Source organism: Orcinus orca, chromosome 15 (genome assembly GCF_937001465.1).
Source record: "Orcinus orca chromosome 15, mOrcOrc1.1, whole genome shotgun sequence".
Taxonomy (NCBI): Eukaryota; Metazoa; Chordata; class Mammalia; order Artiodactyla; family Delphinidae; genus Orcinus; species Orcinus orca.
In genome coordinates, this window is record NC_064573.1 from 56555883 (window position 1) to 56580962 (window position 25080).

General features: G+C 45.2%; 1 protein-coding gene and 1 long non-coding RNA gene across 3 annotated transcripts; one reads left to right on the plus strand and one right to left on the minus strand.

Annotated features, from left to right (window-relative positions):
• Window positions 1-732: 732 nt before the first annotated feature.
• On the minus strand, window positions 733-7922 carry ZBTB14 (zinc finger and BTB domain containing 14). 2 transcript variants are annotated; one of them, XM_004275943.3, is made up of 3 exons: window positions 7782-7922; window positions 5350-5433; window positions 733-4219 (listed from the first exon to the last, which is right to left on the minus strand). In XM_004275943.3, exons 2-3 carry the CDS (start codon window positions 5350-5352, stop codon window positions 2873-2875), a joined length of 1350 nt encoding a protein of 449 aa, XP_004275991.1. In that variant the 5' UTR covers window positions 5353-5433; window positions 7782-7922; the 3' UTR covers window positions 733-2872. The 2 variants fall into 2 exon arrangements, with proteins under 2 accessions (XP_004275991.1, XP_033295254.1); XM_033439363.2 differs by lacking the exon at window positions 7782-7922 and adding an exon at window positions 6772-6828.
• Window positions 6760-24721, plus strand: LOC125961297 (uncharacterized). Its single transcript, XR_007471836.1, has 5 exons — window positions 6760-6951; window positions 10930-11058; window positions 12447-12685; window positions 21167-21207; window positions 21591-24721. It is a non-coding gene; the product is annotated as an uncharacterized LOC125961297 (long non-coding RNA).
• The last annotated feature ends 359 nt before the right edge of the window (window positions 24722-25080 follow it).

The following is a 25080-nucleotide window of genomic DNA, read 5'->3' on the forward strand; positions in this document are numbered from 1 at the left end:
TTTAACTCCTAACTCAGAACTCCAGACTAGAACCCTTAGCAGACTAGTTCAATTCCACTTACACAAAGGGCTTCTACATCTGCCCTGGAACTAATCACTACTAACAGCATTACTCCGGAAAACGAATTCCAGGCTCCCAATGACTCAAGTTACAGATAACCTTACAGGACACAATCCATTCAATTGGAAACTGCATCAACTTGCCTCACTCTCTCATCACAATTTTTTCCCCCAACACAATAGGAGGAATTTGTTAGTATGAGCCTCACTTGATGGTGACCTCTGTAATGTCTAAAAATTCTGTATTTGTGATCAAGTTAATTAGCAGGCAGATAACCTACATTTTAGACTTCCCAAAATTCCCTTCCTCAATCACTACCAATGCTGTGCAAGTTGGCATCAAAAGCTAAATCAAGTTTGTAGACATTCTCTTTGGACAAATAGAAAAAAGGTAGGTGGTTTTTGTATAATGAAAAAGTGGTGACGTTGACACTGGAATTTCCTTCCCTCTCACAAGGCAGATTCAGTGTAAGCATGTTTCAGAATTACCTCGCTGTGATGGGAGGTACCCTTGAACTGCTGGACAAGAGGGCTTCATCATCCAGGGGACACGAAAGCCAGCTGGGTGGGGAGAGGCAGGCTTAATGACCAGGAGACAGGACAGCTGCCACGGCATGACTTTGCTGCTGCCCAGAACACAAGGAACACATGCACAGATGAACCCAGCACCGGTGCCAGAAATTAAAACACAAATATATTTCTCATGCAAAATAGGACAAATGACACATATTTACATGATGCAAATAAAGTGCTGAATATTAAGCTTTCTTTTTGGGGTACCACCATGCTTAGATAGTTTCAATGAGGGTTAATGCCACATGGTGAACTTGCAATTCTATAAAACCGGGACGAAGACAGTATAGAAAATGCACTTTAGTAGAAACCTGGGTATGTGACAGGTTGCTAAGAAAAAATGAAAACAGGAATGACAGAAGTATATTTTCTTTTATATACAAAAACGAAGGCCCCAAAAATGATTTGCTGAAGTAGGTATCCACAAGATGTTAAATTATTTTTCCTTTGCTTTGGTTAAAACAGTCTAGGAACAGCAATCGGTTCCCTTTCTACTAATAGTATATAAACACAGTGACAGGACCACTTTTAGGAGAAAATAATCAACTTTTAAGAAAAACAATTAAATTAGTTTTAAACTAAATTAAACATTTACCAATAAATAAGTTTCTTAAAAAGGTAGCATCTTCATCCTACAATCTTGGGCGTAACATATACACCAATTTAAAAAATAAAATTTATCTCACAATTATAATTACAGGTGTTAATGCAACAAGCTAGGAAATGAAATTACTTTAATATATCTTTAAAAAAAAACCCTAGCAACCAAAAATAAATTTTAAAAATTGATATTTTTCGAAAATGGTACATTCTAAAATAATTAATACTTTATTACAGAACATAATTCAAACTATTGATGGTATTTCAATATATTCCTAAAGAATGTTTAAAAAGAAGTTTCATACACCAGAATTGGAACAGCACTTATAATTCCATTTACAGCTATGAAAAGGCAGTCAACTTCCACTTAAAAGTGTAACCAGTGATGAAATATACTTCAAAAACAAAAACATTTGGTCTGACAATCTTTAATACTGGTTAAAAACAGACAGATGTTTGTTGCTGATGGAAGTAACTTTAATCCAATGTGCAAAAAAAGGGCAGCTGTCTACTTGTACTTGAGATACATAAGACCAACGCTTCTGTACTATTTACACACTTAAAAAATTTTAAACATATTGATTTAAGGAAGGATACTGCATCTCCTTAATGGATAAATCACGTGCTACGGAGAGCCCAAAAGCTTGATGACACTCTTTTAAGTTACACAAATGTATCCGAAGAGGCATACCTGTTCTTGTCTTAATTTTGATCCTAAACAAAAATCCAATTTCAAAATCAATTAGGAATTTCTTTGATCTAGAAAAACTTGGAATTGTTGCAAATGTGCAAGCCTTGTCTCTGAGAGCCAGATTCCTATATTCCTTTTTCTAACCCTCTCATCACTGGTCCATCCCACAAACCCCGTCGGCTGCAGAGTGGCAATGCCCGAAGTAAGAGGAATGAAAAAACTCAGCCCTCACACCACCAACATGCCTTCGGGACGTGTGATGAAACCTTTGCAGGGCAGGTATGGGCAGTCAAAAGGGATGAAGAAACACTTCAGCAAAGCAACCATTATTTGTCCACAAAAATCATGAAAAACAGTGATAGAAAATTAACAAACCAAGTATATAAATCTGAGACCATTTTGCATTCCCAGAACTTGTTTTCACATCTGCGCACGCAGGGTTCTTGGTCAACCACCCACCCGTATTTTCTGCGTCGACACAAGGTACTTTTACCAAAGTTCTTAAAAATGCTGTTGTAACCCTAAGTCACACAGAACGGTGATGATCAGGAAATCGATTCACTCATTTATCACTCTGTGTAGTGCACTCCCCGGTGCAGCAAGCAGAGAGAGGAATTTAAAAAAGGGACAGAAGTCTCTCACTTCTGAACTGGACACAATAGTTCTCAAAATTAAAATCATAAATCATAAAAAAGTGGGGCGGGGGGTGCGGGTGCTTACTGGCAACATTAATACTAGACACCAGACGGGACAGTGAAACTGTTTGGTCAGAACCAAGGAACAGTATTTCCTTGAAAAGTTTTCAAAACACCCAACCAAGCACTGCCTTAAGTCCAGCGAGTACAATGCTCCGCAAGTTTCCACCGAAATGCAGTGGCTGGCGTTCATGGGTCAGGATGCAGGATGCTGGCGGAGCATCCCTGCCCCGAGCATCCTGGTCCCCCTCCTCTAGCTGCAGGCGATGGTCTCCAGCTGCTGCTCGGCCTCCGCGGCCATGGCCGCCGCCTGCAGCTGCTCTGTCTCGCTCTGCATGGCGCTGGGGGTGACCTGCTTCCGCTCGCTGTGCATATTGTTCTCGTGCCGTTTCAGATCCGACGCCTTGGCGAAGGCCTTGGTGCAGGAGCCGCACACGAAGGGCTTCTCGCCCCGATGCCTGCGCTCGTGGTCCTTGAGGTGGGACTTGTGTTTGAAGGCCTTGTCGCACATGTGGCAGGCGAAGGGCCGCTCGTTGCTGTGCACCCGCTCGTGCTTCTTCAAGTCCGGGGCGCGGATGAACGACTTGCCGCACACCTCGCAGCTGTAGGGCTTGTAGCCCGTGTGGATCTTCAGGTGCTCCTTCAGGTGGGCCTGGGTGGTGAAGCCCTTGGTGCACATCTCGCAGACGAAGGGCCGGTCGGCCGTGTGCAGCTTCTCATGCTTTCTCAGCCTGCCCTCGTCCGAAAACGTCTTCCCGCAGGCCTGGCAGGCGATCTGCTCCCGGTGGTGGCCGTACAGCAGGTACTCAAACTTCATGTCGCTGGCAGCTGTGGTCCAGCCTGGCGTCTGTTCGTCCTTCACTTCACTCATCCCATCGTTAAATGTTAAGGCTTGAGGGGTCTGGGATCCCAGATCCTTGGACTCGGGGGTCTCCATGGATTCGACTTCCTGGCCATAGCAATTGACCTTCCGCACCTCCTCACTCCCCAGCTCTTTCAGGATCGCTTCCTGGACCCTGAGCGTCGTCGTGGGCGACTTGCCGTCCTCCTGACTTGGGGGGGTGCCTTCTACCGTGTCATCCGAGGGACTGTCATCTTGGTCTCCGATTTCCTCCACGTCATCATCCTGAGTGTCAGCAGCATCTCCAATGGGGCGATTGATCTTGAGGCAGTACTTGCTTTTGGATTGGCCGTTATTTTCGTCGGGACTGGACACGTCCCGCTTCTGAGAACAGAGTTTATCCAAAAATCGGATACCGAGAATCTGACCTGATGACATCATTAAGTTAACATCTTCTTTTTTCACAGAAATCTTTGCCGTGTACATGTAATTCAGGACCTCTTCAAATATATCAGAACGGAGAAAATCTATTTCTATCACTGAAGAGCTATCGACCTCAAGCTTCTTGAAAAGCTTTTTAAAGTAGGTACTGCAGGCGGCAAGGACACACCTGTGCGCCCTGAACTTGACATCCTCCACCACAATCGCGATATCGCAAAATTCTCCTTCCAGGCGCTGCTCGTTTAGGGTTTTCAGAAACAGAGTTTTATGATCATCGTCATTGTATTTAATGGTTTCAGACATACTGATGAAAAACTCCTACAAAAAATGTTTAAAGAAATACTTTGGTAATTATGCACAATACTTTTCCATACAGAAAATACAGGGAGATTCTCATTTTCTGATCAATTTCCGGTCCCTAACAATTTCAGAAAGTCAATGCCAGGAGTGGTTCAAGAATATGAGGAGAAAAGACGGATCCCAACTTAGGGATTTCCACACTGTTCCTTCTACTTATCTTCACTGTACTCCGCATTTGCCTACTCATAATAACAGCAACTTCTACCGAGCACGTAATACCTGCCTGGCATTGCGCTATGTGCTTTTCTTTCCACGTCTTCACAAATGCAATGATCAGATGGCCTGGAGAGATAGGTATTACTACCCCCACTTTATCGATGAACTGAGAAACCTGCCCAGTATTCTAGCTATTTAGTGGAGTATCGGGGCTCAAATCCAGGCACTCTAGCCCCCAAAGCCGTGCTTCCTGACAACTACGGGTAATAATGACAAATAACTCAGCTTCAAGGTTTAAGAAACAGGTCTCCGGCAAGCATCCACCAGTGCCATCTGCTGCGTCTACTCTAATTTCACGCAGAGGAAGATTCAGTAAAATTTCACACAGAGGAAGATTCAGTAAAATAACTAGCAGCTCTCAGTGTTCTGCTTCCTTGACGGAAGAGACAAATCGCTGCTGCAGAACCAGAGAGGGATATCATTGCCAGAACATTCCATTCAGTGTTGTCTTCTAGTTTCTCCACACCAGTTTCGGGCCACTTGTGAACAAGTGTCAAGGTTTAACAAGACCCTCAGAGAATCAGATGACATTTGGGAAGACAGTGACGAGAGGCTTCAGCCCCTCTGGATGCCGACCTATCTGCCATCCAAGTTGGATGCACTTGACAAGTGCTGCGAGTGTTTTACAAGCAAAAGAAATCTAGAACTGGCATGGAAGACACCTGCCGTGTGTTAAAGTGATCTTTTTAAAATAATGTGTCCTGTTGCGTTTCTTTTCAAAAACATTGTTTCTTTCTTTTATTCAACGAAGTATAAATATGAGGAAAATACATATGTCCCCTAAAGAATGCTAACACATAACCGAGAGAGAGACATTTTAAAGCTAACACCAAACAATATTTTCAGGACATAATATCCAAAGTCATAGTTACCATGAACAACTCAGGCTATTATCTTAATGCTTTAAACACCAAATTCTTCGGATCAGAATAACTCTGATCAGGGGCACGCCAGTCCTACAAGAGAAAAGGACATACAAGAGTAAGGTAGGCTCTTCCCCCATCCCAAATTCTAAACAAGAGTGTTTTCAAGAATTGATTTTTAAAAAGAAACTTTCCTTTTTTGTCTTGCCATTGGCACCTGTACCTATTTTCAGGTTGGGAACAGAGAGGAGGGTGGCTGGCAGCATCAGGTCCAGCTCTGAACAGATACGAAGGAGAAAAGGTAAGGGCTGGAGCACTTGCAGCCTTGGGGGGGTGTGTGTGCCAGGAATGGGAAGGATGGGTTGGAGAACCACTGAGGGATTTCCCCTCACAAAGCCTGTGTCCGTATTTGTAAGGATGTTGATTGCGGCACAGATAGAATAAAAGCCAGTAAATGCCCTCTACCCCTACCGTTTCCTGCTGGATACACAGCCTTCACATTTTTCTCTAGGCTCATATAAACATAGAGTATATATGCTTTTAATAAATATAGACAAAGTTAGAGAGGTACGTACACCCAACATTTAACATCGGAGCAGAGGGAACAATAGCTGCTTTCTTCCATCCACACTTGTGTGTGATGTAACATACATTACTCAAGCTACTCTGGTCTTGAAGCTTGCATTTGAGAAATCCAGGTGTTTTTGCCTCTATCCCTACACGGAAGCTCAAAGAATTCTAGATTTTTGCGAGTTTTAACTTTTACCAGAGGGACTCCATGCGGCAGCCTAACATCCTGAAAAACATAAAGTCTCCTCTACTGAATGGTGACCACACAAACTTGAGTGTGGTAGGACCAGAGTCCTGAAAACCCTCCGAAGTTCCCTCTACGGAAAAGTGAAAACACCGTTAAGCTGCCTGAAGTGGCAGACTGTTTTCTTATCTGCCAAGTGTGAGGGTTGAGCAGAATTATTTCTAAGGATGCTTCCTACTCTGCCTGTTCCCTGGAGGCACCCCAGCCTGTAGTCACCCCCAACGGAACGCAGTCAGGCGAAACCTTCCTACCGGGTCACTTCCTACAGTTGCCAGTCGCTCTCCCTAGGGCTTGTGGGATAAAAGCTCAAGGACCAGGCCTAGGAGTGGTGTACAGTACCCATGGCAACATAGGAGTGTGTTGGGTTTTTTTTTCTTCCTTTTCTCGTCAGTGTGTTATTTGACCCCCACTCTCTCTCCAGATCTCTAAGGACCATTTTTTTCTGTTGAGATGCTAAGTTCAGGTGAGTCAAACTGGAAGATACCCGTGGCCAGTATCCCTGTAGGTGGGGGGAAAGATGAAGGCCAACCACACCTCCAGAACGAAGCTGCCCCTTTATTACGCTTCTCCAAACCGCCGCGCAGGGCTGGAGCGAACTCCTGTAAAGCCAAACTTACATAAGCGGCGGCGGCGGCCGCCTCCCCGACCCCGGGGCCGCCGCGACAATGGCGGCGGCACCCCTTCCCGGTCGAAAGCTGGCAACTTCGGGATGCGGAGGAAGCAGAGAACGGAGCGGAGGACCCAGGGAGCCTCCAGAGCCTCTCCAAGCCTCGCTCCCATCTCTTTCTGCACAGGAGGTGGGGGACGGAATCAAGCCGTGTGCATTGCTTCCCGAACAAAAGCTCCCGCCCGGGTAGCCGGGAGGTGCCAGGGCCGCTTTCCCTTTTAGAATCCGGCTTTTCGGCGCGGGCTGGGGCCGCGGCTCCGAGCGCGGGAGGGAGGACCCACGGCGGCCCCGGCGGCGGGGAGCGGGAGCGGGCGTGCGGCCCGGCTCCGCAGCCCCGCGCCGCGCCGCGCCCCGCTCCGCCCGCGAGCCCGGAGCTCGCGCCCCGCGCACTCCCCGGCCGGCTCGCGCCGGGCCCTCCCCCGCCCTCCCGCGGCCGGGGGCGGGGGCGGCGCGCGGCCGGCTTCCCGAGCTCCGCGGGCGCTCCCGGGAGTGCGAGCGCCAGGGTCCCGGCCCCCTCCTCCGAGGGCGACTGGGGGCGGCGCGGCGGAGCCCGCGGAGCGGAGGGGCGGCGCCCGGCGGGCCGCGCTCGGCGCCGGGTTCCGGGCCGTTCCCACCCCCACCGCGGTGCACTGCGGCGGTGCGAGCGGGGGCGGCCATGAACTCCGCCGCCGAGGCTCGGCGAGCGCGCGCGCGGGGCCGCCACTGCCGCCGCCCGGCCGCTGCCCGAGCCCGCTCGCCGGCCTGCGCGGCCCCCGGAGCGCCCAGGCCCCTTGCCCGGCCCCGCTCGCGCCGCGCCGCCGGGGCCGCCCGCACATCCTGGAGCTGACTGGTGCCCCAGAGCGCGGCGAGAACGCGCTTCTTCCGGGCAGCCCCGCCGCACCAGCCTCCGGCCTCCCCCGCGCCCCCGCGCCCGCCTCGCGGCCGGCCCGGGCCCCTTCCGCACCCCCGGCCCGCGCTTACCTGCAGCCTGGCACAGCCACAGACACTTGCCGTGGGTTCCCCGCGCTCACTGCACGCAGGCCGGGGACGGGATGGACGCGGGGCGCGGGGGCACGGTGGGTGGCAGTGTGTTTTGGATTTTTTTTTTTTTTTTTAGTTTGGGGAGGGGGCGGGGTGGGGAATCGTGCACGTCCCTGATGGTAGGAGCCCTCCTCCTGCACGAGCACAGAATGTCTAGCCGGCCGTGAACACCCCCACCGGCACCCCCCCCCTTCCCGTGCATGCGCGGTGCGGGCGAGGGGGAAGGCGCGCCGCCGGCTTGCGCAGGCACGGAACCCGACTGGGCCTCTAAATGGGTGAGCAGGGAAAGGGTTAATCCGGGACCTTGCGACGCTTTCGTTGGAGTCTACGGGGCCGCCCCTGGAGGGCCCTGGCCTGCGCACGCGCGCGCAGGCGCGCGACTTGGGGCGCGCGGAGCCCGCGCGCGGGAGAAGCGGGGGGCGGGGCGGGGCGGGGGCGGGGCGGGGCTTCGGGAGCGGTGGAGCGAATGCACGAGCGCCGCTCGCGGGCACCCGCCCCGCCTGCAGCTCCCGCCTCCCGCTCGGACTCTCGAGCTCCCGCCCGCGCCCGGCGCCGGCACAGCCCCGAGGACGCGGGAGCCCGGCGCTCCCGTGCGTGTGCATGTGCGTGGGCAGTGCCGCCTTCGGGCGCGCGCAGGCCGGGTGCTGCGTCTACGGGGCTCTCCCGCGACTCCAGGGCGGGCGACCTGAGCACACCGGAGACAGCGAGACGCGCGCTTGCGGGCGTTGAGTCTTAGCTGGTACCGCTGCCACATTTTTGTATATGGGGAAGTGGTAGGCGCTCAATAAACATTTGCAGAACAAATGCAAAAAGTGACACGTTTCATCCCCCAGTCCCGCATGAGAAAGGGATCACCCCTAAAGCTCTGGATCCAGCCAGGGGCGCGCCCACGCTCCCGCACATCCCCGGAAACTCGCAAGGAGAAGTCGGGGGGGCTGGAGGCTGTAGCTTAACCCTGGCAGTGGAGCACCTGGGCTCGGTTTCATTTGCAGCTCCTCCCGGGAACTCGGATGACTCAGGACTGTTTCCTACATCCCTGTTCAGCAAAGTAATGATTCCACTACTGTGGAAGCATCGTCGCGTCCCCTCTAACGCGGTGACGGACCTGGGAGGTCCCTCCTGCGCCCGCGTTTTCTGCTCACCTGAACACAAGAAGCTGGACGGCCCCCCAAGGCTCCGTAGAGTCGCTTGGGGGGCTTTATCACACTTGCTTTAACAGCGTTTCGCCAGAACATTCGTAATTTAATCTAAAAATTAGTGCAGGACCGTCCACGGGGGCTTGTATGATGATTACAGAAGATAATGCTTGTAACAGGTACATAAGGTACGTAAACGTTAAAGCAATTATATTGTGATTGTGTTAAATTCCAGAGAAATTCTGTACGGTCCGAGGTGATTCTGTAGTACTAATTGACGTTGGTTTCAATATTTCGAAAGGTGCTTTTTATACACATCCTTTTTGATGTTCACAAAAGCATGGGGGTTAGTGGGTCTACTGAATGAAGCAGGGTAGAATAGACCAGTTCTAGAGTCAGACATATCCAGCTCAAATACAGGGTACATTATTTAACTTCTCTAAACCTCACTCTTGTTCTCTGATAAGAGCAGGGAATTGTGAGGATTAAATGGAATAATGCTCAGTGAAGTGCTTAGCTCTAATACTAGCCTGATGGTGTTAAATGACCTGCCAGCTCTCTGTGGATAGCGGGTTTAAGTGGCAGGGGCAGAACCGGAACCACCAGAGTTCAGGCTCACACTTGACACCTAGGTGGCCATGTTCCCTCTGATGCCATGCTGGGCCTGGTTATTCTTACATAGCTTTTAAGGTTACACGTCAATCCTGTCTGTGTTTTTAATAGGGGGATAGTAATAGTACTATATCATAGGATTATGTTCTCAAGCACTAAAGCTGTCACTTCATTTAGCAGTGTGTCTGAAGCATCCCCCTTCTCCCATACCACTTAATTGCGTAGGTTTATACACTCATTCTGCATATATTTATCTGTCTACTATGTAAAGACCGTCTTTTTGCATATGGCTAGGTAAAGTCTTCTCAGGATTTGACTAATTCGATCCAATTAAAATAGTTTCGAAGAGTTCTCAAGCACTAGAATGCATTTCTCAAGTGACAGGTTCCATGACATCTTGGTTTTGTATCAATTAATCCTCCTTTTCATTTGCTTTATGTGCTAGTCACTTGGTCTCTGCCTGGCTGTCCCTTACTTCATGGGAATCATGGGATGAGTCTAAATGAAAGGGGACACTCTGTGGGATGGAAAACTACAAAGGAAGGGCCTTACCCAGACCTGGCACCTCACCTTAACCCAGCAGCCTTACCCGGGCGCCGCCCAGCATTCATTAGGCCCTCAATAAATACGGGCGTACAGATAAGTGACAGCCCAGAACTCAATACCATGGGGAGTTATAAGGACACACTGTGGGGTTGATGGGGGGGGCGGGTCAGGACCTTTCTGAAATACACAGACCTGAGGCTGTTGAAGGAAGTCTTCTTGCCTCTCCTGCCAGGAATGCTGTCACTGTACGTGGGGCTCTCAGGCCGACAACTCTGCTGGGAACACCTGTTCCTCACCTGGGACGCCCACAGCCTCCTCTTGAATGGGCCTGCTTGTTAGGATTGTGAGGCCTGGAATATGGGGCCTGTGGCAGGAGTCTGGGGTGCCAGGGTCTACAGTGGCTGTGAAGCAGCCCCCAAAGGACATTGGTAATGTTAGATCATTTGGGTGGAGTTGATTTCTCCATCACACTGATCTTGGGCCCTCTGACCAGTGGAAGATGGGCAGACAAGAGGATGCATGAGTTCTGAACAGAGGCTTTGAGAAGCAGCCTGTGTTCCACTCTCCCACCAGGGCTTGTGCAGTCCGCCGTGAGGGGACCGGGCCCTGGTTGCCACTGCCTCTTCTGTCTGGGCCCTCAAATGACAAGCAGGTCTCAGAGAATGAAGCTGACCTGAAACCCAAGCCCAGTCAAGCCCAGGCAGGCAACAGCTCATCCACAAGACCATGAATGAGAAAGAAATGCTCGCTTTGTTAGGCACTGGAAGACTGTGTTTTATGCTTTGTTATTGCAGCCAAACCTAAAACACCTGCACAAGGAAAACTATCCCACCAAATGCCAAGAGCACCCTCCCCTTGCTGCTCTGAAAACACTGGACACAGTAAATGAACAAGAAATAGATCGAATCCCTGATGACACAGAGGTATGGATACACACATTCAAATATAATCACATAAATAATTATACAATTGCACACTGTGATAATGCTACTAATGAAAAGGTACACATCCCAGAGCGTTATGGTAAAGAGGAACTCATACTGATTGAGAACTCAGTGAGAGCTTCTCCAGAGATGTATATTTGAGACCAAAAGGATGAGGGAGGACAGGCATCTTTGGGGTTGCGGGTAGCATTCAGGCAGAGAGAGAATAGCATGAACGAAAGGGTGGGAGGGGCTTGGTAGCTTGAGGCTCTGTGGGAGGACAGAGTGACCGGAGCCCAGTGGGCATGAGATAGGTCAGTGGAACGGTGGAGCTCAGCACATCTGGGGCTCTGGTCCATAGTGAGGGCTGTGGATTTTATGCTATGCATAGTGAGACCCATCAGAGGGCTTTTCTTTTAAACTAACGTTTACTTAGGTAAGCATGTTAGTCTCATAACTAGGGTAAATGCAGCCCTTGGAATGCAGATATGGTCTTTGAATTTCAAATACCTCCAATGGCACGACTGCTCGTATAAAACTTTTCCCATAGTTCAGGTTATGGGGAATATTTTCGACACCATCAACTGAAATACTATCTTTCACTGTCTAGAAATAAAAGTTAACCATTTACTCACGAAATTTACTTTTGAATAAAATACATTTATCACACTATCCTAAGAAGTATTATAATATGATTCTGGTCAGACTTCCACGTGAGCAACTGTATGACAACTTAGCAGCTTTGAAATGACATGAGGGAAAATGGTAAATTAGCAGAGAGACAAAATATTGCTCTGTTTCTGGGTCAAGAGAAGAAACTTGTTAAATGGCAACAATAAAAATACTATACACTATCCAGAAATGAAATTAAAAATAGCAAATTACTAATGAGATTCACATTTATGGAATATACATTTATGGAACATTATCCTAAGAATTATGATTCCATGAAGTTTTCACTGGAGTTACTGTATAATCACTTAAATAATAGCAATGAAACCAAAAGAGAAAAAGCTCAAACTTATTTTAGAAGAAAGATAAAAAATCATTATTGCTGTGTTTCTGAATGATTTTAGGGGTCTTGCTAAGAACAAAAATATTGTAATTATACTACCTACAAATAGAATAAAATGGAAGCAAATAATTGATGATTCACATTTAAATAATCTACAGTTATAAAACGTTATTCTAAGAGTTGCAATTATACCAAGCTTACATTTGAGCCATTGTATAATCTCTTAATTAATAGCAATAAAACTAAGAGACAAAAAAATCAAAGTTTCTTTAGTAGAAAAGGGGAAAAAGCACCTTGCTATAGTCCTGTATCTTCAGAAATAGGCTTATTGGAAGGTGGGTCTGCTTATCACTTCTGTTTTCTGGCTTTGTAGATACAAGATTGAATCGAGCCCTTGCTATGGATATTTCTTGTTGACCATTTTGGTTGTGCTGGGCCAGGGAAGTCCCTTGGTGGAGCGAATTTCTGAGGAGGAAGAGAAGAACACGGTGTCCTCAGGAACTGCCCCCCGGGACTTCTCTGTCACATCTGATCTCTGAAGAGAGAACCTGGGCTAGCAGCTCCCTTTCAGGAGGGAGGGTTGAATCAAAAAAGTTCTGAACATCTTCCAAGGTAAGGAGCACCAGGACAAGCTTTGCCTTGCACTTGGGGAAGAACTGCTGCATAAGGATAGAGTTGGCTGAATGAAGGGATCCTTCCCCTGTGGGTTTGAACTTGGTGGGGCATCTGGTCTACCCTGGGCATCAGACCCTGGATCCCCATGCCAAGATAGCCTTTGCTCCTCCTCCTCTGGAAACTGGTCATCCAGAGGATCCTCTCATGGTTCTCTTCGGTTAACATTAGAGGGAGCTGGGAGAAGGGTTTAGAGGAAAACTGTTTCTTTTTTTTTCTTTTTTTTTTTTTTTTGGCGGTCCGCGGGCCTCTCACTGTTGTGGCCACTCCTGTTGCGGAGCACAGGCTCCGGACGTGCAGGCTCAGCGGCCATGGCTCACGGGCCCAGCCGCTCCGCGGCATGTGGGGTCCTCCCGGACTGGGGCACGAACCCGTGTCCCCTGCATTGGCAGGCGGACTCTCAACCACTGCACCACCAGGGAAGCCCCAAACTATATTTTTGATAACTCTTCTGTATATGTATTATTTCAAAACAAAAAAATAATTACTGTATAGGTAATTATTTTTCTCTGGTTACTTTCAAGATTTTTTCCTTGTTTTTAGTTTTCAGCATTTTAGTTATATTTCTGGGAATGCATTTTATTAAGATTATCCTATTTGGGATTTACTGAGCTTCTTGAATCTGTAGGTTTATATATTTCTCTAATTTGGGGAAATTTTCAGCCATTATTTCTTCACATTCTTTTTCAGCATCACATTCTTTCTTCTCTTCTTCTGAGACTCCAATGACATAGACAATGGATTTTTTAAAAATTTCTCTTAGGATTATAATATTTTTCATTTTAAAAATATTTGTTTCCCTCTTGTTCAGATTGAATAATTTCTGTTATCTATCATCAAGTTAACTGATTTGTCCTTTTGTCATCTCCAATCAGCCCATTCAGTGAGATTTTTCATTTCAGTTGTCTATTTCAGTTCTAAACTTTCCATTTTCTTTTTCTTTTAGTTTTCTCTTTCTTTTCTGAGGCTTTCTATTTTTTGATTTGTTTTAAGAATGTTCATAATTGCTTGTTGGAGAATTTTAATAAAAGCTGCCTCTAAGTTTTGTTATTTAATTCCAACATCTTTGTCATCTCACTGTTACTTTCTGTTGATTGTCTTTTCAAAAGTCAGTTGAGATTTCCTGGGTCTTTTCATATGGAGTAATTTTGGATTGAGTATGAGGTATTTTAAATATTACATTACAAGACTCTGGGCCATGTGAAATCCTATGGGAAAATATTGATTTCTTTTCCTTTAAATTTTAGCAGACAATCAGCTAGGTTAAGTTCTGGTCACAGGTTTTAACATACATTCTGTGGGCTCTTGCTTGGTATATTTGCATGCTATTTGGATGTGTCTCAAGTATTTTCAGGCACTGGCCAGTGTAGAACCTGGGCAGCAATCTACTGGTTCAGTTCTCAAAGTCTTTAATGTGCTGATTAGGATCAGATCCACACATGTGCAGCTCAAACGTGAACCTAGGATTTGTAAACAGCTTTATGGCTGTTGCTTTCCTGGGCTTCTTCCTCTTTGTGACTCCCTGGCACCTTCTGCCTTACTGGGGCTCCCTTTTTCTTTCTTTTTTTTTCTTTGGTACGCGGGCCTCTCACTGCTGTGGCCTCTCCCGTTGCGGAGCACAGGCTCCGGACGCGCAGGCTCAGCGGCCATGGCTCACGATACCAGCCGCTCCGCGGCATGTGGGATTTTCCCTGACCGGGGCACGAACCCGCGTCTGGGGCTCCCTTTTTCTATCCTCAACCAGAAGGTAGGGGAGCTTGCATGACTGCCCCTGCATCTAGAGCCAAGTGGTTGGAGAACCAGCAGGAAAAAAACTGGTAAACTTGTTGCTGGTTTGGTGATAAGCTTGCTTGTTTTCTGATACATTTATTTTAAAGAGCTATGCATTTCTTCCTCGGGACTGCTTTCCCCTTCCCCATGTATTCTTCCATGTAGTTTTATTTATATTCAGTTCTATGTATTTCTTAGGTTTCTTTATGCCGTTTTTTTGTTTTGTTTTGTTTTGTTTTGTTTTGCGGTACGCGGGCCTCTCAGTGTTGTGGCCTCTCCCGTTGCGGAGCACAGGCTCCGGACACGCAGGCTCAGCGGCCATGGCTCACGGGTCCAGCCGCTCCGCGGCATGTGGGATCTTCCTGGACCGGGGCACGAACCCGTGTCCCCTGCATCGGCAGGCGGACTCTCAACCACTGCGCCACCGGGGAAGCCCATGTCTTCCTTTTTTAACCCATGTTATTTAATAATCCAAGTGTGATAAATGTTATTTTGTTTCTAATTATATGGGAATTTTTTTGACCTTTTTTTATTTTATAACTTCTTATTTTGAAAGAATATAGTAAGAATTCCTATATTCAGTTTACCTTTATCCAGATTTACCACTTGTTAACATTTTACCCCCATTTGTTTAATCATTTGTTCACTGGCTCCCTCTCTCTCTTACTCTTTCCCCTCTCTTTCCCCCTCTCAGTCTCTATGTACACACACACACACACTTCTTTTTCTGAACCATTTTTTAAGAGTAAGTTACAGATATTATGCCCCCTTTCCCTAAATCTGTCAGTGTGTGTTCTTAAAAATGAGGACAATCTCTTCCATAACCACAGTACTATGATGAAAATCAAGCAGTTAACATTGATACACTATTATCTAATCCACAGCCCGTATCCAACATTTCACCAATAAGGTCCATTACAGCCTATACCTTTTTTTTTTTTTTTTTCCTGGTTCGGGATCCAGGGTTACCCATGGCATTTTTGAATTTAGCTATTATGAAGCTGTACTTTCATCATTTATTTCCTAACCTTTTTTATATGCTTCAATACCAATACTGGTCCTTCTTCCAATTCTGTGGTTTGTGTTATGCTAAAACATCTCTATGAGGATGTTTTGTATCTTTTAAATTTTAGAATATCAGAGGCAAGACTCCTTCTCTTCCCTGCTGTCATCTTCCCCATTGTCAGAGAATGCTCTTATCTTCTTATAGGCCGGCATTCCTAAAACCTCAGAAAAATTTTGGTTGCCATTTTTTCTTCTTCTCTTTACCTTGTGTCAGTTGCAAAGCTCAGCTACTTGATTTACAACAGAGTAGAGCATTGATCTACACTTGAGAGTTTTCTTCATTTCCGGAGAACAAACATTAAGATTTGACTTTTGTCCTTGAGCAAAGAATATTTCATCTGCTAAAGTGAAACACATATTCTTATATTACCATTAAAAATATTTTATTCTCCTTGAGCTAGCATGTTACTGAAGCTGAAATTGGTCTCCTCTGTGTTTTTTTTTTTTTTAAAAAGGTGAACACTTTTGATGTGCGGTACAGCTCTTCATCCAACATATGGGCTGATGCTTGTCAATTACCCTTCTCCAACTCGGTGACAGTGTTTGGACACGTGACACTCCAGGCTGTCTGAACTATTGCACTCCAAAAGAATGACACTTTTCTAATTTGGAACTGTAATTCACACAAAATCTCCTATTAATGATACTAGAAAGAAATATCTACCAAATTCTATTTATATCTAATTCCTTTCTCTGTGACCCAAACTGTTTATGATTATTTTCCCACTACTTTTTGAAACTGGTCTTCTATCATGTTGACATTATAAGCCTAAAATATGTAAACTATGTGTTATATTATTTTTGATGTTTAGTGAGCTGTCTAGTTTATGGATCACATATAGAATCGTCATCAGTTTGCTTTAGAATTTAATGTTTTAATTTATCAAAATTATCATCATGATGCCAAATATTATTAAAACATTTCAAAAAAACTGCAAAGTATTTAACCTTAGTTCTGGTGAGCTAAAGTTATAGTTTCCTTTTAGGTACAAAAAGTATATTGGTAAATTGTTTTCTCAGTCATAAGGACTTCACGTTCACCTTAGTAACTCAGTGAAAACTGAAATAAAAATTTCTCCAACTGGAAGAGGGAGCCTCCTACACTGTTGGTGGGAGTGTACATTGGTGCAGCCACTATGGAGAACAATATGGAGGTTCCTCAAGAAACTAAAATTCAAATTGCCATATTATCCAGCAATCCCATTCTTGGAAATATATCCAGACAAAACTATAATTCAAAAGATACATGCACCCCTATGTTCATAGCAGCACTGTTCACAATAGCCAAGACATGGAAACAACCTAAATGTCCATCCACAGAGGAATGGATAAAGAAGATGTGACACACACACACACACACACACACAATGTAATACTACTCAGCCATAAAAAGGAATGAAATAATGCCATTTGCAGCAACACAGATGGAACTAGAGATTATCATACTAAGTGAAGTCAGTCAGAAAGACAAATACCATATGATATCACTTATATGTGGAATCTAAAATATGATACAAATGAACTTATTTACAAAACAGAGACAGACTCTCAAACATAGAGAAAAACTTATGGTTACCAAAGGAGAAGGGAGGGGGGAGGGATAAATTAGGAGCTTGGGACTAGCAGATACAAACTACTACATATAAAATACATAAACAACAAGGTCCTACTGTATAGCACAGGGAACTATTTTCAATATCCTGTGATAAACCATAATGGAAAAGAATATGAAAAATAATTATATTTATTTTTTACTGGATCACTTTGCTGTACACCAGAAACTAACACAACATTGTAAATCAGCTATACTTCAATTAAAAAAAAAAAGAAAAGAGGCTCCTGCTTCAATTCATTCACTTCACAAGTGCACATGGAGCACCTTCTATGCATAAGGGGCGGAGGACATAGCCATGAGCAAGACAGACACAATCCTGCTCTCAAGGAAATTATAATTTAGTCACGGAGGGGGAGGAGGGTGGAGAATTTGGTGTGGTAGAGGTAAAACAGTCTCACGATACCAGAACAAAGGGGTCAGTTGCTGGAAAAAAAAAAGATGTAGCAAATTGTAGCTGCAAATAAAGTCACCCCCAGTAGATTAATAAGTTCACAATTAAATACTAGGTAGGGTCCTGGTAATGTTTTAGAAGAGACAGTCATCATGACTGTGACAGTAGTAAGTACTGTACTAATGGTTAAGACACAATGTAAGTTTCACTTCATTTCTAATATTCCTTAAAAAAAATCTTTCTGCCAAAGTTTGTTTCTCATATTTCAAAGGGAAAGGCCTTTATCACATCTGTATTTTAGGGGACGCAAACTGCAAAATGTTTGAAATTCATGAGGAGACACATTTGTTTCTGGCCCCAAACAATTCTCTATTCCCCAAAGACAAAAATTTCCAAATGTACCTTACAACGTCCTGGCAATCTCTGGAAGCTGAAAATATTCTAGTACCTGAGATTTCAGCTAAAAATAATTCTTTGAGATTTCTCTGCTGACAAGAGGGAGATTATGATATCTTCTTTAATAGATAAAGGTCCACGGAATGGGCGATATCTGATAACTTATCTTAAAAAATCTTCATGTGGAATGCTGGCTTTATTTTGAACTTCCAATCCAGCTCATGGGCATGCATGCATACTGTTCAGATTTCATTATTTATGATTCTGACCTAACTTTAAGAATAGGCAGTTAGACAGGAAATAGAAGCAATTATTTAGCCTCCTAGTCAGCATTTTTATTTATTGATGCTGACTCATAAATCCCTTGATATGGTCACGTCTAGCCAACTCTTCCTTAATTTGCACGCAGTCACAAGAAGGAATTACGACCCTGAAATCACAGCCGGACGACCCTGAAATCACAGCCGGATATCTCTCTTTCAGCTTTCGTGACACAACAGGGCATCCATTGATAACTGGCTTGTCATGTGCTCATTTTTACCTTTGCTATTATTTTATCCCCACACAAATCACTTGCCAAATGTTTCTGGAAGCAGCACAGTTGTTTTCACTTGAAACAACCCCCTGCTGGATGCTTATATTTCTTCTGCTATCAAATTCAGTAACTTGGTCCGAATTGCTATAGCTCTAGTCACAAGTAAATCAGCGCTTCATGTGAAAGTTCTCATTTTTATTGTCGAGGTATTAAACGCAATCAAGACTCATAAAATGACTTATTCCCCTGTGGAGTAGAAAGGACAGTAATCAAGTATATCCAAAATCTTTATAGTCACCACAGCAGCCAGATTGAACTAGAATCCAAATGATCTCTAGACTCCGTCATGCATCCTAAGTCCTTTTTTCTCTTATATTTGCTGGTCTTAGAAAAACAAATATTCATCTCAGTAGCCTTTAGTTGAGGTGGTCATTATGATTTTTGTACAGTGCTATGAAATTAACATTCACATGTATATTTCACGTGGGTCCCCTGCATGTAAAAATGCTTTGGGGAGAGCATTGGATTGGGAGAGTCAATATTTCTTTTTTCTTTATTAATTTATTTATTTTTGGTTGCATTGGGTCTTCATTGATGCACAGGCTTTCTCTAGTTGTAGCAAGCACCACTCTTCGTTGCGGTACACAGGCTTCCCATTGTGGTGGCTTCTCTTGTTGCAGAGCACGGGCTCTAGGCGTGCGGGCTTCAGCAGTTGTGGCGCATAGACTTAGTTGCTCCGTGGCACGTGGGATCTTCCAGGACCAGGACTTGAACCCATGTCTCCTGCATTGGCAGGTGGATTCTTAACCACCGCGCCACCAGGGAAGCCCAAGTTAGTATTTTGGAAATGGAGAAAACAAGACTCGGAAGCTAAATGACTAGTCCAGGATGATACAGGTACCAAGTGGCCCTGCGGATGCTGGAATCCTCTGACTCCCTGACAAGGCTACCCTCTCTGTACTCCCCTCAACAAACCAAATAAAACAAATGAAGTTAGAAAGTAGAGGTGATGTGTCTGGCAATTGACAAAAGGATCTCCTTGCTGGGATGGACAAGCAAATGTGACCTTTTGTTTGGTTCTGTTAAAAAACCATGATCCTCTGTCTTCCATTTGATGTCTGTAGTTCCTGGGGTTTCTTCCACGCCTTTAACCAATTCCATTTGATAGAGCTGCCCTTTTGTCTAACGTTGCTTTTACTTTCAGACAGTGAAAATAGTATGGGGTTAGAAATTTTATCAACCTAGGTCTGAGGGTCAATTCTGCTACCATTTGTGTGACCTAAAGGCATGAAAAAAAATCTCTCCCAAGCAAAACAGTAGCTAAATGAAAATTTACCTCGTCATTGAATTGCTGTGACTTTTTAATGACAATTCCGTGTATGCATAGTGCCTGGCACAGCTAAGGTAATCCACAAATGCCTTTCCTTTGATATGATCACATTCTGCCTTCTGTGCGCATTTAGGTTATATACTTGTTTCATAGTTACAGTGCACTGCAATGACGGCCAAGAGAATAAGGGAAAAACGAGGCTCAGACGGATTCAATACACATCCTCTAAATATAATAGTTATCTGGTCTAACATCTGTATCAGCGTGATGAATTTCAATTAAAGCGTCCAGAATCTCCTACTGGAGCAAAAAGCTCTTAGTAATCTGTAAGGCCAACTGGCCCGAGGCAGGGGAGCGCAATCAGACTCACAGGTTGCATCAGACCGAAACTTTCCGGACCACCCAGTTCCAGGAACTGACCTGGGGGCTTTCCACCCGGGCCAGCCTTCCCACCTTTCGAGGGGCGGGACTAACGGTCCCAAGACTGTTGCGACTGGCACCAGATATTGCCACGATACCCGAAAAGACCACCAAATAAGGAATACCCTGCGCCCTACCGGATTCACCACACCCCTTTCCCTTCTTCCCCTATAAATTCTGCCCAAACCCTCGCCGAGAGCGCGACTTCTCTGGCCCCTTTCTCTCGGACCAGTGAACCTCTCCCGGGAGCGTTCCCAAATAAAGCTTGTATAAGCTCTCCCCCGTTTCTTGGTGCCGTTCCTTACATAATCTATACGTGCAAATTATTTAAACCTTATATTTAGAAAATGGTGAGCAATACAGAGATTCTTTTAATCCAGTGCCATAGACTCAACGTGAAAGGATGCGTGAACCTAAGTGTACCTGGTTAGCTACCATTCCCTCATTTATTAAATAAACATTGATTGAGTTCCTTCCTGGAGCCTGTTAGTTTCCAGGTAGAGAAGCAACCAAAAGTTACCACGGCATTCTTGAATCCTAATGTGTCTCTAATGTGGGGAAAGATGGGTTTCAAGTAAACTTGGAATCCATATAGTTTCAAAATTGACCTGACACTAAGGATTCCCTGCAACGATCAAGCTATTTCATGATGGCGGGTAACCGGAAGAGGGAGCTGGCCCCTTCTGTTCAGTGTCACCAGTGTTCTTTCTACCACACTAAAGGGGTTACCTATTGTGAAGTGCTGCCTTCCAGCCAGCTGTCTCCAGACTCCTGGACACACCTGGGAAAATGGGAACATGACATAAGAATGTTCCTTTCGATTTGGACTCTGATTTTAATCATGAATGTCAAAGGTAAAAGAAGCCTTAGATCATCTTATCCATGCCTCTATTTTACAGATGAGGAAACTGAGGCCCAGAGAGGCAGAGCCTTGACATATGTAAGTGTGCATATTTATACTAAATATTCGTTGTTTATCTGAAATTCAAATTTAGCTGAGCACCCTGTATTGTTATTTGCTAAATGTGCAACGATGTCCAACAAAATAAAATGTTAATCCAATGTAAGCCTTTAAACAGTGTTATCAGCCCTGTTTCTATAGTCATTTTCTTATTTTTAAAGGTCTCTATAGTATTCCTAATTCATATTATTTGGGGATCTGTAACTTCAAGGATGCCTTTCATTTGTTGGAGTGGAAATGATTTTAATAGTGATCTGAGATCATTTATATAATTGTAATTAAGCTTAAGTAGAGTACTTGAAATATGTATGCCCCACATTTAAGAGTAATTCTAATTGGTAGTGGGTCCTTTTCTTTTTCAGATTTAGCCTGATAACCACTGAGAAAGGGAGAGACTGAGCCTACACTCAATTCATTACAAAAGCCATAATCCCAGTAACGAAGATTTCTTCTTGTAACAAAGAAGACAGTAAAATCAAAGGGGAAATATTTAAAGTGGAATGAAAGGAATTGGCACTAGAAAAGACGATGTGGTGACTGGAGAAAAACAGGAAAAGATTTTAGAAGTTCTCCATTGTGGGGGGACTCTACAGTCACTGGCTTTGTCTCTTATCCAGTTTCCTTCCCTATTGTACTGACCCTGTGCTTCCTGGATGTCTGCTCCAAACCAGCAGAAAGAGGAAAGGTTTCCACATGCTAATATGTAAATCCAAGCAGCCCGTGTCTGCGCGGAGCAACCAGTGACTCAGTAATGCTCAAAAGCAAGGTCAGAGGCAAAGCAAGCCTGCCTTCCCCCAGATGCTTGGTGACTGTGTCCTAATTATCCACCCTGAAAGTCAGTGCCTGAGGGCAAGTATGCAGCAGAGAACAGCCGGCACAGAAATACCTCAGTTCCTGCAGCGGAAAAGACAGAGGGTCAGAAGTTCTAAATCTTGGACACCACTCTACCAGCAACGAGCTCTCATTTTGGACAAGTTCTTCATCCTCTCCCTTTATAGAATGAAGACATCGGACAAGACTAAGCTCCTTATCCAATGGAGCTCCAAAGCACCTTAATTGAATTACCCCCAAACCCTCACTTCCCTTGCCCATCTTTCCCCCCAAATCTACCTAGCACAGCTCTAACCCTCAATCAGCCCAACTCTTCTAATCTTTGTGTCGCTGCCCCCAAGCAGCTGAGAAGCACGGGAGAAAGTGTCGCAACTGGGAAGGTGGGTGCCACCCCCGATCCAGAGCGAGCAGCCTCCCCCTTTATGCAGCAAAGGTCCTCCCTCAGTTTAGAGAGAATAGAGAACCCCTCGGTCCCTGCCTTCTGCCTGCTCTGCAGACTCACTGCCGCCACAAGGGATCTCCTCTTCCCATCTCAGTAGAAGAGGGATATTTCCCTGGACGACGCTCCACTGATTAGCATTTCTATGAGATATAACTTTCTTCCATTTTACTGCGGATTTCTTCAGCATAAAATGCTTCTACAATCTATTAATTTTTTAAAAGCCCTCCCTTGTGTGTTCTGAGGGCCGTTTGCTTTCTTGAGTTAAGCTCAAGAAAGGGTGGTCTGTGACAATCATGCCCACTTTCTTTCTTTCTTTTTTTTTTTTTTTTCCCCGGTACGCGGGCCTCTCACTGTTGTGGCCTCTCCCGTTGCGGAGCACAGGCTCCGGACGCGCAGGCTCAGCGGCCATGGCTCACGGGCCCAGCCGCTCCGCGGCATGTGGGATCCTCCCGGACCGGGGCACAAACCTGTGTCCCCTGCATCGGCAGGCGGACTCTCAACCACTGCGCCACCAGGGAAGCCCATGCCCACTTTATCTCAACTCCCTCCTTCATTCACTTTTACCTGGCTTCTGCCCCGGCCACCCCAAGTGAACACCCCTCTCCAAATTATCACCTGCCTTATTGCTAAAGCCAGAGGACAGGTTCTAGTCGTCATGCCTAATAGCACTTGCACTGAAACGTCCTTTCCCTTGGCTTTTATAATCCCCCTCTCTCTCTGTCTCTCTCGCTCTCTCCGACTTAAATGTCGATCTCCCCCATCGACAGTGTCTCAGGCTCTTCTTCCCTGATTGGATGGATTTACCAACTTTCTAGATTTCGTTTTTCCAAAACCGAACCAGTCATCGTGCTCTCTAAACCCTCTGTGTCCTGCTCAACTTGAGGTACCAGAAGTCACTTTATCACCAATATCAAAAACCTTAACCCCATTCTTGAATTCACCATTTCTTTCACCTTCATTATAGTTGGTCATTGAATCACATCAGTTCCACCTCTGTAACGTCACACTCGTTATCAGGCAGATGTGATCTTGTCATCACCACCAACCACCTCTGAGACACCACACTGAAAATTTTTAGAGGTTCCAGAGCACCGACAAGATACAGTGCAGTTCTTTGCCATGGACCTCAAAGCCTTCTGAAAGCCGTCCCGTACGTACTGCACTGATCTCACGTCCAGCCACTCTGTGCTGTTGCACTCTGTATTTCTGTCAAAACAAGTGCCTGTGGTCTCCAGAATATCTCATGCTGGTACTCACCCAGGGGCTTTGCACATACTTCTCCTTCTGCTAATTTCTCTTCCTACTCCTCTGCTCCCCATGTCCGCTGACTCGAGTCTACCTACACATGCTTCAGACTCAGCTCCGGTGTCTTCTCCACAAAAAGTCTTTCTTGGTGGCCCAGTCTTTGTTGGTCTAGTCCACTATCTGGAATATAGCAAAACGTTTCAATGTTTTTGACAGTTCAATGATCTGCTTCAATGATTTTCTCTTTTATTTTATTTTTTAAAATTTTATTTATTATTATTATTTGGGGGGCTGCATTGGGTCTTCGTTGCTGCACGTGGGCTCTTCTCTAGATGCAGCGAGCAGGGGCTTTAGGAGCGTGGGCTTCAGTAGTTGTGGCGCACGGGCTTAGTTGCTCCGTGGCATGTGGGATCTTCCCGGACCAGGGCTTGAACCCGTGTCCCCTGCATTGGCAGGTGGATTCTTAACCACTACTCCACCAGGGAAGTCCCGTGATTTTCTCTTTTAAACAATTCAATTTACCCTCATTTCATACGCCTGATCTCTAAAGTACCTCAACTTTATTTGTGCTTCACTTACTCTTCTTTGGGTCTTTATCCCATTTTCAGTGTTATCACTTTTAATTCTGTCTTAAACAGTTCTTACAAAATATTTTCCGAATAAAAATGTTAAAGAGAAGCAGATGAAGGCATGGGATTAATAGAAAACTGTAAAATGAAAACGAGATGGGGTTGGGACCTAGTTTACCATGGCATATCTGGCCCTCCCGCTATTTCCCCCATGTGATATTTCCAGAGCTGCTTCAGTTACAATTCCTTAAATTTTAAATATTGTATAAAGCTTCTAGCTGCCTTGAATGTAGGAGTTTTCAAAGAGGGCGTAAGTACTATCAGGGTGTGTTTAAATGTGAATATGAGTGTTAGTAAAGACACAGGCTAAGCTTCTGTGATGAAGAAACTCAAAAAAAAAAAACAACCCCTGGCTCCAACAAGGTAGAAATTTATCTCTCATATAATAGCTGTAGCCAGACAGTCCAGGGAGGCTGGGCAGGTCTACACAAGAGACTCAACTTCCTTCTGCCCTCTCGTTCTGCCATGCTCTAGAACTGCTCTGTCCAATATGGCATCCACTACCCATGAGTTCCTGTTGAGCTCTTGGAGTGTGGCTGGTTCAAACTAGGACACGCTGCAATACATGTACAAACACAAACCAGTTTTCAAAGACTCCGTAAGAAAAAAGAATTCAAATATTTCATTAATAACTTTATATTGATTGCATGTTGAAATAATATTTTGGATGAATTGGGTTAAGTAACATATGTTATTAAATCTCAT